Source organism: Falco cherrug, chromosome 16 (assembly GCF_023634085.1).
Source record: "Falco cherrug isolate bFalChe1 chromosome 16, bFalChe1.pri, whole genome shotgun sequence".
NCBI classification, from domain to species: Eukaryota; Metazoa; Chordata; class Aves; order Falconiformes; family Falconidae; genus Falco; species Falco cherrug.
Window position 1 is genome coordinate 3,088,296 of NC_073712.1, and position 12,777 is coordinate 3,101,072.

The 12,777-nt window shown below is 54.8% G+C and overlaps 1 protein-coding gene across 16 annotated transcripts in view; it reads left to right on the plus strand.

Annotated features, from left to right (window-relative positions):
• PPFIA4 (PTPRF interacting protein alpha 4) overlaps positions 1 to 12,122 on the plus strand; it is a 57,607-nt gene extending 45,485 nt beyond the window's left edge. For 4 of the 16 annotated variants that reach the window (XM_055728261.1, XM_055728260.1, XM_055728270.1 and 1 more), the window contains 14 exons: positions 44 to 79; positions 668 to 801; positions 969 to 1,132; positions 1,771 to 1,867; positions 2,102 to 2,183; positions 2,614 to 2,814; positions 3,777 to 3,899; positions 5,051 to 5,077; positions 6,004 to 6,179; positions 6,933 to 7,030; positions 7,699 to 7,874; positions 8,102 to 8,170; positions 9,011 to 9,188; positions 10,309 to 12,122. In XM_055728261.1, the coding sequence (XP_055584236.1) occupies positions 44 to 79; positions 668 to 801; positions 969 to 1,132; positions 1,771 to 1,867; positions 2,102 to 2,183; positions 2,614 to 2,814; positions 3,777 to 3,899; positions 5,051 to 5,077; positions 6,004 to 6,179; positions 6,933 to 7,030; positions 7,699 to 7,874; positions 8,102 to 8,170; positions 9,011 to 9,188; positions 10,309 to 10,367 (1,620 nt within the window). In that variant the 3' untranslated portion in view covers positions 10,368 to 12,122. The remainder of the gene's footprint in view (positions 1 to 43; positions 80 to 667; positions 802 to 968; positions 1,133 to 1,770; positions 1,868 to 2,101; positions 2,184 to 2,613; positions 2,815 to 3,776; positions 3,900 to 5,050; positions 5,078 to 6,003; positions 6,180 to 6,932; positions 7,031 to 7,698; positions 7,875 to 8,101; positions 8,171 to 9,010; positions 9,189 to 10,308) is intronic. The other 12 variants (XM_055728269.1, XM_055728274.1, XM_055728273.1 and 9 more) reach the window with 10 other exon arrangements.
• The last annotated feature ends 655 nt before the right edge of the window (positions 12,123 to 12,777 follow it).

The window sequence follows — 12,777 nt, forward strand, 5'->3', positions numbered from 1 at the left end:
GCCCCCCTTTCTGTGTCTCTCTCGCTTTCCCCCTTGCAATCAGCCCAGCGACTTGAGGAAGCACCGGAGGAAACTGCTAGTGAGTGGCTCCCATCCCGTTGGTTTTTGTCCAAGCCCCTTTTCCAGCCTGCTCCTGGCTTTGTCCACACCAGGTCAGGGTGCAGCAGGCGCGGGATGGAGCTGGGGACCCCAGGGATTCAGCAGGAGGATCATGGGGATCCCATAAGGTGCTTGGAGATGTGCCGGCTGGCAGCCTGGGGGGTCTGGCAGGACATGGGGAGGTTCAGAAAGCCACTGGGTCCTCAAACATTGTGTGTCCCCTCTGGCAACAGGGAGTCTTTGGGACATTCCCATCTGTGCTCCTCAGAGCCCTCTTCTGAGGGCCGGCAGCTCCTGTCTCCACACCCTGACATGGACCATGGAGCTGCATCCTCTTTTCCCCCTATTCCCAGGTTCTTGGCCATGTGGCCACATCCTCCCCATCTGCTTGGGCATCTCGAGCCATTGCCAGAGCTCTAGTTCAGGCCAATCCTGGAGCGTGGCAAAGCCTCAGGGCCCTGGTGGCTCTTTTGGCCATGCCTCCATGGAGCAAGAGAGAGGCAGGCAGCAGGGCAAGGATGGAGGTGGGCTTTGGCTGCCCAGCCTCATGGCTTCTGTGCTTGTTCAGTCACCTGCAGCTCGGGACGAAAGCCGAGAGGATAAAACCACCATCAAATGTGAGACGTCCCCCCCATCCTCACCCAGGACATTGCGGCTGGAGAAGCTGGGCCACCCTGCGCTAAGTCAGGAGGATGGGAAGAGGTATGTGGAGCACCCTTTGGATCTCACACCAGTGCCTGCTCTGTTGGTTTGAGGATTTACATGGGGCAAGCGTGGGATTGTGGGACGGGCTGGGGTTTGCCATGGCTTGTGTGCTGCTCAGGAATAACCGAAAGGCTTTGCTGTTCCTCTCCCTCCTCCATCCCCAGCTCGCTGGAGGAGCAGGCCAGCAACCCCAGCAGCAACAGCAGCCAGGACTCCTTGCACAAGGGCTCCAAGAGGAAGGGGATCAAATCCTCCATCGGGCGCTTGTTCGGGAAAAAAGAGAAGGGTCGCTTGATTCAGCTGAGCAGAGAAGGGGCCACGGGGCAGGGTCCGTGAGCAGCCCTATTCCTGTGCGTGCCGGGCGGGCGTCCTCTTGGGCCAGGCTCTCTGCACGTCTCCTGGCACTGTCTGGCTTTAGGGTGCTGTTGGGGTGACAGACGGAGGAGCAGGGACACCTCTGCTGGTTTGGGGATGTTGGGGCCACTGGCTCTGGGCCCCCTGAAGCTACAGGGCCATTGGGTTCTGGTGCTTTCTGCCCCATGGCCCTTTCTGGCCTGAGCATGGGATCACTCTTAATGCTCTGCAAGAGCTGCAGTGAGGATAGTGACCCCCTGTCACTGTGCCTTATCTTTAATGTCCCCAAATCTGCTTCCCTCGCCATAGGACCTTCTTGATTTTGTAGAGCCCTTTGGTAGGACCAGCTTTTCCACTCTTAAATCCTTCTCTGCTTTGATGTTTAGCATTTTGCAATGGGAGGCATGGCAGGCAGAGATCCCCTTGGGCTTTCCAGGGATGCAGGAGGGCTATGTGGGTGGGTTGGAAATGGAGACTGTCACCTCTTGTGGTGTGATGGTGCATCCCCAACACCCTGGCATGGGGACTGTGAGAGTGCCCACACTGGCCCTGGGGGATGTCATGCTGACCCTAGGGAAATCAGGCTGACCTGAGGATGTCTTGCTTGCCCAGCAGTGCTGCTGACCGAGATGGAGGTGGGCATGCAGGACCCTCTGGGACTTGGCAAGCTGGGTGCTCAGGCCGAGAAGGATCGGCGCCTGCGGAAGAAGTGAGTGAACCTTCTTCCCTGCCCCAGCAAAAAAATGTCCTGCCCAATGGCTGAGAAGCAGGGGCAGCATGGGACTGGAAAAGGCCTCTCATCTTCACCTTCTCTTGAGCCCTGTTAGCTCCTTTATTGCTTTGCTACCAGCTGGTTCTTATTGCCCATGGTCTACTCACTTTCAGGAGCCCCTTTCCCCAACAAGCCCCCAATAAATGACTCTTGTGCTTCTGTTCCCTCCAGGCACGAACTCCTGGAAGAGGCTCGGAGGAAAGGATTGCCCTTTGCTCACTGGGATGGCCCCACTGTTGTCTCCTGGCTGGAGGTGAGGCAGAGTGTACCTGTGCATCGTCCCCATGCACCAATGGCTTTGCAGTCACTGCTGGTCTGTAGTGTGCTCCCCCAACAGCGGTACAGCACCCCACAGTCCCACCATGCTTGGTCCATGCACATGGTTGGTGGTTACAAAACCGCGGGAAACAGAGCAGATCCCCAGATCCCTCACATATTCTGTACAGTTGTGATTTGAGTAGAGCTTTGAGTTGAAAGGCTTGGTGGGTGCTCTTTCCCTGTGCTGTGTCCGTCAGATATAGGGATGCTGGGGTGCCTGCAGGCCATCTGTGCAAGCTACAAACAAAAATGGAGCCCCATGTGGGTTTATTGATATTGAGCTTCAAAGAGGATGACCTTGATCCTGCCGGCGGTAGTTAGAGGGGGTCTGTCAGGCAGTCACCAGCTTTGCCCTGTTTTGGCAGCTCTGGGTGGGGATGCCAGCCTGGTATGTTGCCGCTTGCCGAGCCAACGTGAAGAGCGGAGCCATCATGTCGGCCCTGTCTGACACTGAGATCCAGAGGGAGATCGGCATCAGCAATGCGTTGCATCGCCTGAAACTGCGTCTGGCCATCCAGGAGATGGTCTCACTTACGAGCCCCTCAGCACCACCCACCTCACGGACGGTAAGTGCTCCGTGCTACAGACCCTCCATGGAGCAGGACAACGCACTGGTTTCCCTCCTTCCTCTGGCTCGTTGTGACCACAGTGGTCCATCGGTCACCAGGGAGTCCCAGTGTTGCAGGCAGACGTGGCCGTGGAGGGGGTGACGTTCCCTCATGGGCCAGTCAAATCACCAGACACTTGTCCTCAGGCACAAAGATCGTTTATGACCATCGAGTGTGAAGCACTTTCCTGTCTTGAGGCACCAGCAAATGCTCTTTTCCTCACACTGTGAGACTGTCAGCAAGAGGCTGACCCTGCTGAGCAGCCCGCGAAGAGCAAAGCTCGGGGACGGTCTGCCCTGGAGAGGATAAAATCCCATCCAAACAGCATGTGTGTGATTTACAGGGCCAACTCAGTTATGCACAGCCTTTTTCTCAATACCAGCCTTTTCCTGGGATCACGTGAAATTCCTGGGGCAAATCAGAGCAACTGCAGGTCCCAGTTTTGCCCTGGATAGAACATGGAGCAGATGGAGGGATCGTGTCTTGTACTGGTCCCCAAACCCCTCGAGGGGTTAATGGTGCCCCAGTAATGTCAAGACACATCTGTAGAAATGCAGCCAGCAGAAGGAAAGGCCCCAAGCGTGCTGTGTCCCTTCAGCTGGCCGTGGCTGGGCTCACAGCTGTTAGAGACAAGCCTGCAGGCTCCATGAGCGTAACACCAAAGTATAAAGGCAGCCAAAGGGCCAGTGGTCCTTGCTGCGCTCTCTGTGGCTGCACGGACAGCCCAGGGTTCCCACGGGCAGCAGGGTGCCACCAGCCTGAGCTGCAAGGACGCTGCAAGACCTCCCCAGTACAGCTTCAAGTGCAAGGGTGGCCTGATCCTCCATCAGCCTGAGCCAGGCTTATTTCCAGCACGGTTGTGAACTGAGGCCGTGGCTCCATGGTGGTTTACCCTGACCACTCTGCTCTTTTCCCTGCAGTCCTCTGGAAATGTCTGGGTCACCCACGAGGAGATGGAGAACATGGCGACTTCCACCAAGACGGTGAGGCTGACTGGCCCCACTGCTGCTGCACAGCGTATCAGTTACCGAGCTGAGCTCCGGGTGTGCATTAACACACTAAACCCCGGGAGGGAAGGGGATCTTTGCTGCATCTCGTGTGTCAGCTCTTGGCCAGCACTGTGCACCTGTTTGGAAAACATCTTTCAACCTTTAATATCCCAACAATTTCTAAAACTGGCTTAAAAACCATCAGATGCATTTTCCTTTGTCAAGCCCCAGTGGGTTTTGCTGGGTTTCTAGAGTGGCTTGTCTTGTCTGTTGTGAGTTAGAGGAAAGAACTGAAAGACAAAAAACGAGAGTGATCTCAAGATGGATGCGTGAGATTGAGTCCCACATTGGCCACTCTGCACCCAGAGAGGTCGCTGTCTAATCTCCCATTGACCTTAGCACACCCAAACATTGTCCCCACTGTCTGTCCCTCCCACTGGCTGGTAGCTTGGGGTCCCTCGGAGGGATGTGGCTATGCTTCCAGAAGCTCTGGCTCCTTTGGAGAGGTGTAGCCGTGCTCCCCTCTCTGCAACTGAAAACATGGGCCCCACGACCATGTCTCAGAGCAGGAGCAGCATTTTGGATTTGTTGTGTGAATTAGGCATTTTTTTGAAGCTTTTGTCTGCTGGTAGCACAGACTTGTAACTGGCAGATGCCTTTTGGGAAAGGAAAGCTCAGAGGCACGGCAGGGGTGTGACACTTTCCCTTGGTGGGTTTTGTGAGGTTGAGCAAAACCAGCACAGGTTGACAAGGGAGGAAATAGCTACAAAATTGGTGAATTGGGTTGAGCAGCCCCTCTGGGGGTTGTGACCCGTGAGCTGAAGCTTGGGTTTCTCTCTGCATCCATCGGTCTTTGGGGAACCCAAGAAGTGCCCATATTTCCCAGGGAAGATGTATGAGCCCCAGTGTCTGTTCCATCTCCAGCCCAAGGCCCATCCGGAAAGCCTCATCCCGTATCCTCCTCACTTGTCTAAGAGATGGGGTGAAACCTGTACCCATCAGGGTCGGGGCGTCCCCAGCACCCTGCTGACAAGGCTGAGCTCCCTGACCGTGCAGCCATGAGACCAGCCCCCATCCCTTCTGGGTCACGCTGTGCCGAGGGGTCCCACGCTCAGCATGCATGGCACGCGATTTCATGGTGCAGGGCCGCCGGGTACTGACTTTACCTGTCCTTTCTGTTGACATGCTGCATGTGTCACACTTAGGACACAGAGGAAGGCAGCTGGGCACAGGTGAGGTCCCATGTTACGCTTTTCTGTGGGCGGTAAATGGGGTGGTTATGGGAGGGAGAGCTGGACATCACGGGGCACATGGGAGATGAGCTTGGGGCATCAGTGTTCACCCGGTCTTTGTTGGAGTCTGAACCTGCGCCCTGTGGTTGCTCCTCTGAGCCATCTTTCAAGTACAGGGTGGTCCTCCTGGTGGTCCTCCTGGGACCTTGCATCAACCAGTGTCATCTGCTTCAGGCAGAGTGGCTTTTTCTAGGACCTCCCCTGTAAGATACAGACGCTGCGTTAAAAAAAACCACCGACACCCTGCATGGGAGACAGGTTTCTAGCTGCACAGACATTTAGTGTTCACCTTTCTTTTAGCCCCAAGTTCAGGATACGAACCATTCTCATTAACTGAAAGGTGGGAGGGAAGAGTCCTGCTTGGATCCATCTCTTCTGGTTTTATCACTCTCAAATGTTTTACTTTTCTTCTGGTGGGTTTTATTTTATTTTTGGACCCAGGATCAGCTTCTGCCCAAAACCTGTTATTTTCATTTTTAAGTCATAAAGCAGATCTTTTGGTGATTTCTAAGCTTCTTAAAAATCAATTGGAAATGCACTGAAACCTTTTTCTTAGTTGTTTCAGCTTTCATGAATATACTTTTTCCAGAAGCAGCTAGTCATAAAGTCCAACTATCCATTATGCTTGCTTTTTGGCTACTGCCTTGTCTCCTTGGGGGACACCAGCAGGACACAGACCATGGCCAACAGGACTGTTCCCTTCAGTTCCTTTGATAGAAACTGGGGTTAAACTCCTCTGGCCTAGGTTTGGTCCTTAGGACAGCGACCCCCAGGCTGCAGCACTGAAACTGTCACTGGTTTCCTAGGAGTCTGCAGCTCCACCAAGCCATGGTTTCTCCCTAGCTTCTCCATTTGCTTCTCCACAGACACTGGCCTATGGGGACATGAACCACGAGTGGATTGGGAACGAGTGGCTGCCCAGCTTGGGTCTCCCGCAATATCGCAGCTACTTCATGGAGTGTCTTGTTGATGCACGGATGCTGGACCACCTCACCAAGAAAGATCTCAGAGTGCACTTGAAGATGGTGGATAGCTTCCACCGGTGAGTCCTCTCCTTTGGGAGGTCACTGGGGTGCAGTGTCTGCACATGGAGCAGAGGATGGGGCAATCTGAGGGGTTGTCCCATCTTGGCCTGCCCTGGTGCTCTAGGCTAAACTCAACCACCTGGTCTGGAGCAGCTCATATGGGCTAATGTTCTCCTTCATCATACTCCTTGCAGCAAAACTGCAGAGGATCAAGCCTTCTCCTGGCTGTGGAGCAAACCTTGGGCTCATCCCACCTGGTACCCCACTGGCAGGCAGAGCAGTCATCTGCCAGCAGCCCAGCTTGGAGAAGGCTTATGCCATCCCAACCACCCGGCTCAGACACCAGTATCCAGCCCTGTCATGGGATACCACCGTCCACCCTGGCCCACGGGTGGTATCCGTGGCCCTGCCAGGGGCCCCCTGCTCTGGGGATGAGCCCTTTGCCCTGGAGCAGCCCCATGGGCTGGTTCTCCCTTCCCCCTCCTGCCACCAAGCACGGAGTACCGATTTTTGGATCCATGCGCTCTCAGGCAGGTAGAACAGGGTAAAACTGGTGGAGTGGGGAATTACCATGGAAGTGAAGGACATTCCTGATTTTCCAGCTAAGATCTTCCCTTTGGGTTGTGTCTGTAGTGACCCAACCCTGAAGTGAAGCATCCTTTGGGGTCAGAGCAAGCAGGGAAGTGGGTCCCTCTGCAGGTCCCTCCGAGCCACCCAACGCACGACGCTGAGCCCTCGTGAGGGTTGGGTAACATCTCATGTCCTTGCAGCACCAGCCTGCAGTACGGCATCATGTGCCTGAAGAGGCTCAACTACGACCGCAAAGAGCTCGAGAGGAGGCGAGAAGAGACCCAACATGAAATCAAAGGTCAGCAGCCACGTACACAATCCAGCTCTGGAAAAGGAGATGAGAAACCTCCCAAGAGATGCCCAGTGATGGTCTCTCTCCTATCCCTTACTTTTAACTGCATTTGCCTTGGAAAAATCGTGATTTCTGAGCAACAGAACAGCCACAAGGCTGTTCTCCAGTGGGGAGCTCCCTGCAGTATTTCCCCCAAGAGATTGCTCCAAGCGCCTTTACGCAGCTTACTCCAGTCAGGCATGAGGAGGGAGGAAGGGTGTCAAAACAGAATAGATCCAGTCCGAGCATCATCAGATCATCTTACCCTGCCTATTTCAGATGCTCAGGACACCCTGCAGCTTGCTCAGCCTCCCCTTCCTCGTTGGCTGTCCTGAGATTCCCTGCGCATCTGGCTGCTGCTTAGATTACATCTCATTATTGATAATGCCCCTAATTACACCAGCAGCCGTGGGTTCTTAGGATTAATTTTCACAGTTGTTTTCTGCCTGTTATTTCAGCATTTAGTTTGGTAAATTGAAGTGAGCTGTTCCTGGCACTTGAGCACCCAGTACTGCTGCTGGCTCAGGAAAGAGAGTCCCAGGATCAGCCTGGGGCAGTGCAAAAGGGATTCCAGACATCATCAGGCTCCCGCACAACCCTGAGCTGGCCCTGAACATGCCCTCTCTCTTTTGCAGATGTGTTGGTGTGGACCAATGACCAGGTCATTCACTGGATCCAATCCATTGGGCTTCGCGAGTATGCAAACAACCTCGTTGAGAGCGGGGTGCATGGGGCGCTCCTGGCCCTTGATGAGAACTTCGACCACAACAGTCTGGCACTCGTGTTGCAAATCCCCACGCAGAACACGCAGGTAAGAGCAGCATCCTTGGGGGATTTTGGAGGAGGGTAGCCAGCATGGGACATGGCTGCGATGGAACTCCACCAGTCCCACCAACCTGGCTCTACCTTTCAAAGGAGAGCACTCGGATGGCGTGTGGACTTTCCCTCTGTCATTCTCAGGCTTTCCTGAGTTTGTGCTGGAAACCATTTCCATCGATGGGGAATGCTCATTTCTTGTTAATTTTTTGTTAATTTCAGGCTCGACAAGTGCTGGAGAGGGAGTTTAACAACCTGCTCGCCTTGGGCACAGATCGGAGGCTGGACGATGTGAGTACCAAACCTCCTATGTCCAGATCATGCTGAGCACCTCTTCTTGTGCAAGAAACAGGAGAAAGAGGACCACTGATCTCCCCCTCCTTGTCCAGGGGTGTCAAATAGTGCGTCACGGGCTCTCTAGAGCAGTCGCATGAGCAGTATCAGTGGAATAAGCTAAAGCTATTAGACAAGGCCCCAAGGAATGTGCTGCCAGGCTGCGGAGGCAGGTGAGGAAGAGCCTTGTGCATCATTTCGAGCCTCACGCTCAGGGGGCTGAGTTTCAAGCAGGCTCACCTGGCTTTCCTTGCCAGCTGCTTTAATGTTGCCATTTGGAGTCACAGATATTCTGGGCATGCCACATCTGCAGTGGTGGGTTAGAGATGCCCTGTTAAGCAGCCAGAAAACTGTTCACGTTGAGTCACTGAAGGCTGGAATTCATCTAGATCTCTCCGATGTGTAACTTTCCTCACTAAGATATGATAGCAGAGCTAGTCAGGGCTCTTTTCAGAGCATGGAGGGAAGCAAGCACTTCCAGATGCCATCACCTGGCCAAGGTTAGATGCATCCCTTGGGGTCTTTACTGAGCCATGTGTGTTGATGTCTCCAAGGCATCTTTGCAGGCAGGCTGGAGAGAAGAAATGGGCAAGCTGGAAAGGATAAAGCTTATGTCATGGGATCCCGGAGACGTCTCCTATGTCCTTGGTCCAGTTTGATGACACACTTCTGCAATGGTAGAGTTGGCCCTCATGTACAGGCCCACCCTTGTTAGGTGGAAGTAGTGCTAGTGTGTCACAGGGGGAGAAGGTCCTGCTGCCACAGCTGCCGGGCCCATAACCTGCTCCTCCCTCACAGGGTGATGACAAGACCTTCCGTCGAACCCCGTCCTGGCGAAAGCGCTTCCGCCCACGAGACGTTCACAGCATCAACATGCTCAGTGGCTCAGCCGAGACGCTGCCCGCCGGCTTCCGTGTCACCAGCGTGGTGCCCCTGCCCCCTCCATCCGCCTCTGCCAAGAAAATGCCCCCGGAAGGTAGGTCACCCCCATCCGCCCAGGGTCCTCTCGCACCCCTGCTCAGACCTCATGGTGAATATGGGGATTGATGTGCCACTAGGAGAGGAGAGGGAGCGAGGCTTGATCACCTGTGATGCTGAATCCGTGTGATCCATGAGCCATTGTCTGCTGTAAATGATATTTTCAGACTCTGGTCTGGTGTGTGATTTCTTTGTTTTGAATTGCCAGGACAAGGGAGAGGGCTGGACTGGGGATATGTTCACTCACCCTGGGTCTGGCATCCAGGTCTGAGCCTGTTGGGGTAGCACTGGGGGCTGTCAGGGAGCAGCAGCCCACTCTGGGCCAGTCTTGTCCATCCAGCCTTTTGGGACCCATCCCCAAAGGGACAGAATTAACCAGCTCAATCCAGTCTGAGCGCTGCTGAGCAGCCCCTCTCCCAGGCTGGCAGGGACCTGCTGTGGCTCGCTTGCTGCCTGTGCTGCTGGCTGTCGTGTTTTAGCTGAGCACGCACGTCCCCACCACACGACTCCTCTCTACAAGGTATTTTGGTCCCTTCCAAAGCTGTAGGAAGGCACAAGCTCCAGCTGGTTTGTCCCCTGGACCAGGCACCCTGGTGCCCCTGTCCCAAGCCACCCACCACATCCCCAGTGGTGCAGAGCTGGCTTCAACAGGCTCAGAAATGAATGTGTGAATGAGAATTAAAAAGTTATGCTTTCACCTTCTGGCCCCAAACTCCAGGCTCAGCTCTCCTCCTGCCTCCAGATTTGCTCAAATTTCACAGCTTTTCACCCAGTGCTTTGGGTCAAACCTGTTCAACCCTTTCCACCCCATCCCTGGGAGCTGCAGTTCCCACCCAGCTGATGACAATGAAACCTGGGACAAAATCCCTGGGTCTGACAGCACCCAGACATGGGTAGCAGGGTGCTCGCTGGCCGAGAGTGGGGATGGCAAGTGGCAACTTGCCACATACCCTGGAGCCTTGAGAGCATCAGAGCTGGGCAAACATGCCTTTTCCTTTGACCCTCATCTCCATTTGGCGTCAGCACACAGATACTGCCTAACAAATATTTTGGTGGAAAGCTGAGGGCTAATTGGAGCAGTTGCTAATTGCATGCTCTGCTCTTTGACTCACTTCCAGTTGGTGCCTCTGGGTCGCCAAGGCTGGAGACCTCCACGGTCCGGACATATTCCTGCTGAGGGTCAGCGTGACAGGAACCAGCCCAGCCCTGGGTAAGTGCGAGGAGGACCAAGGCCTCGGAGCTGGATGGGGACCGAGAGGAGAGCATGAGGCCCAGCGTCCTCTGTCCAGCATCACCCAGGCAGGGTGTCTGCCTTCAACAGGTTTGCCTTGCCATGGAGGACCATGGAGACCTCAGTGGTGGGGGAACAGCCCACCGCTGCTGCCTGAGGTTTACAGGACCTTGAGATGATGCAGGAGGGATGCTCAGCATCCCAACCATGTACGGTTTGTCCAGTCCTCGGACAGACAGCTCCACTGGGGACCCCAGAATGCCATCCTAGATGGGGGGTCCCACTGGGGTGAGGGAAGGATAGTCAAGCACTTCAAAGATGCTCCTGGGATCCTGCTGTACCCTGGGGCATGGTTCCCCTGTGCCAGGAAGATTCATTACTGACTGCATCTGGGTTTGCTGGCCTGTGGGTGCACGGGTGGAGGTGTGCCGCCATCCTCACAGGGCCTTTCCCACTTTGTTTCTCAGCACATCCCCACTATCAGTATGGCCACGTGCTGGCTGCCTTTCAGGACAAGAGCCCAGCCTGCACCTGTTCCTTGGCCCAAACCAACAAACGCTGCAGTCTCGCTGCGGTGGACCGAAAAGGATGCTCTCCCTTCTGCTTGTGCACCCCACCGCTTCCCCCAGCTCCCCATGGCTCCCGCCTGAGGCTTGTCCACCCACCTCTCCCCACACTGGCCGGGCTTTGGGTGCGCTTGCTGGGTGCCTGCTCCGTCGCTGGCAGAAGCGTGGTGCAATCACGGAGCAGCAGAGACACCCCAAAAGCGGGCTGCAATATTTGGAAACCTTTCTCCTGCCTGGTTCATGTTGCCAATACACCATGGGCTGCTGCACTGACTCATCTGAGCCCCCTTGGGCATCAGGAATTCTGCTGCCCACAGGACTTGAAGCCAAGGAAGATTCAGGCTCGTGAAAATCCTCACACCGGGGTGGCCAGGCAGGGAGCTGCCCCCAGCGGGGGCCAGTGCCAGTGCCAGGGTCGGTGCTGCATGGGGTGGAGCAGAGACCAGCCATCGTAGGGGCGAGGAGGGTGGCTGTCTGCCAGGGTGCAGGTGGTCAGGGTGCTGCATTTTGGGGTGCTGCCAGATGCCATGTAGAGGGGAGGCTGTGCCTGCACGACGGGTCCATGAAGGGCTGCGTGGGGAAGGGCTGGAACCGCCCCATAGGCTCACTGCTGGCCGGGACGGTACCCAGCACCCACAGGAGAGGGGACCTTCCTTGGGCACCTGGGGAGACACAGCGGGGGGCACCCCCCGCCCCGGGACATGCCCATCCCTTCCCCTCTGGGACCAGAGGAGATGCTCTCCTCTCCTGCCTCCAGGCTGTGGGCAGGGATCAATCCAGGAGGCCCTTCACTCTTCCCATTTCTTCCCCGTAGGGTAGGATCTCTTCGTCTCCTTATGCCACGTTTGCCTTGTGTGGCCCCTATTTCTGATGTGATATTTATTGATGGCTGGAATGACCTTATACTTATCATGTGCTGTCTGGAAGTGCAATATCTGAGAGGCTATACAGTCACGATGTCTTTTCAGTGTATTATTTGCCTAATACAGTATTAAATATTTTTTTAATTTGAAGAGTCAGTGAGCCCTTTATATCAATGCCCTACTTCTTTCATCATATTATTGGTACTGCATGGACTCCAAACCCTGGATCGGGTCAGGAAAGGATGTATGTGTGTTCCAATAAACAAGATTTTAAAACAGTGCTGGCTTGAGCCTTCTTTCTAGAGCCCAAATTAAAAATACAATTAATCTTTAGCTCCCCCAAGAGTTTTTGGGGCACAGGGCTGAGCCACAGTTGCAGACTAGTGAGATCACTGTTCTCTGCAGGGCTGATTTGAGTGTGGGGCATCCAGTTCCACCGCTGAGTGACCACACTGGAGTCCAGCTGGATTTTCTGATATGGAGAAATCCCCAACCTGGGAATTAGGGCAGACCTGCACAGAGGCGAACAGGAGTAAAGGAAGCCCCGAGCAGTTCAAACAAGAATGCCTTTATTTAAAAAAAAAAAATCCAAATAAGTTAGCAAAAATAATAATTAAAAAAAAAATGGCAACTCCACACAGCGTTCAGTAGAAAAGACAGCTCGGGCAGCCTCCGCGGGGCTCAGCACCCGCAGGACACCAGCTGGAGAGAGACGTTGGTCAAAGAGCATCTTGGAAAAAAATTAGCAAGCGAACCCAGCACACACATTGGCCCCCAAAAACCGATCGCCCCGGACAGGGAGTGAAGTGGAACCCAACACCGGGCGGCCGCCCTCACGGGAACCAGGGCCGCTGCCAGCATGGGGCTGCAGCGCTGCCGACATCCCACCTCTCCCTATTATTTTTTTCTAGCTGGCTGGGCAGGAGC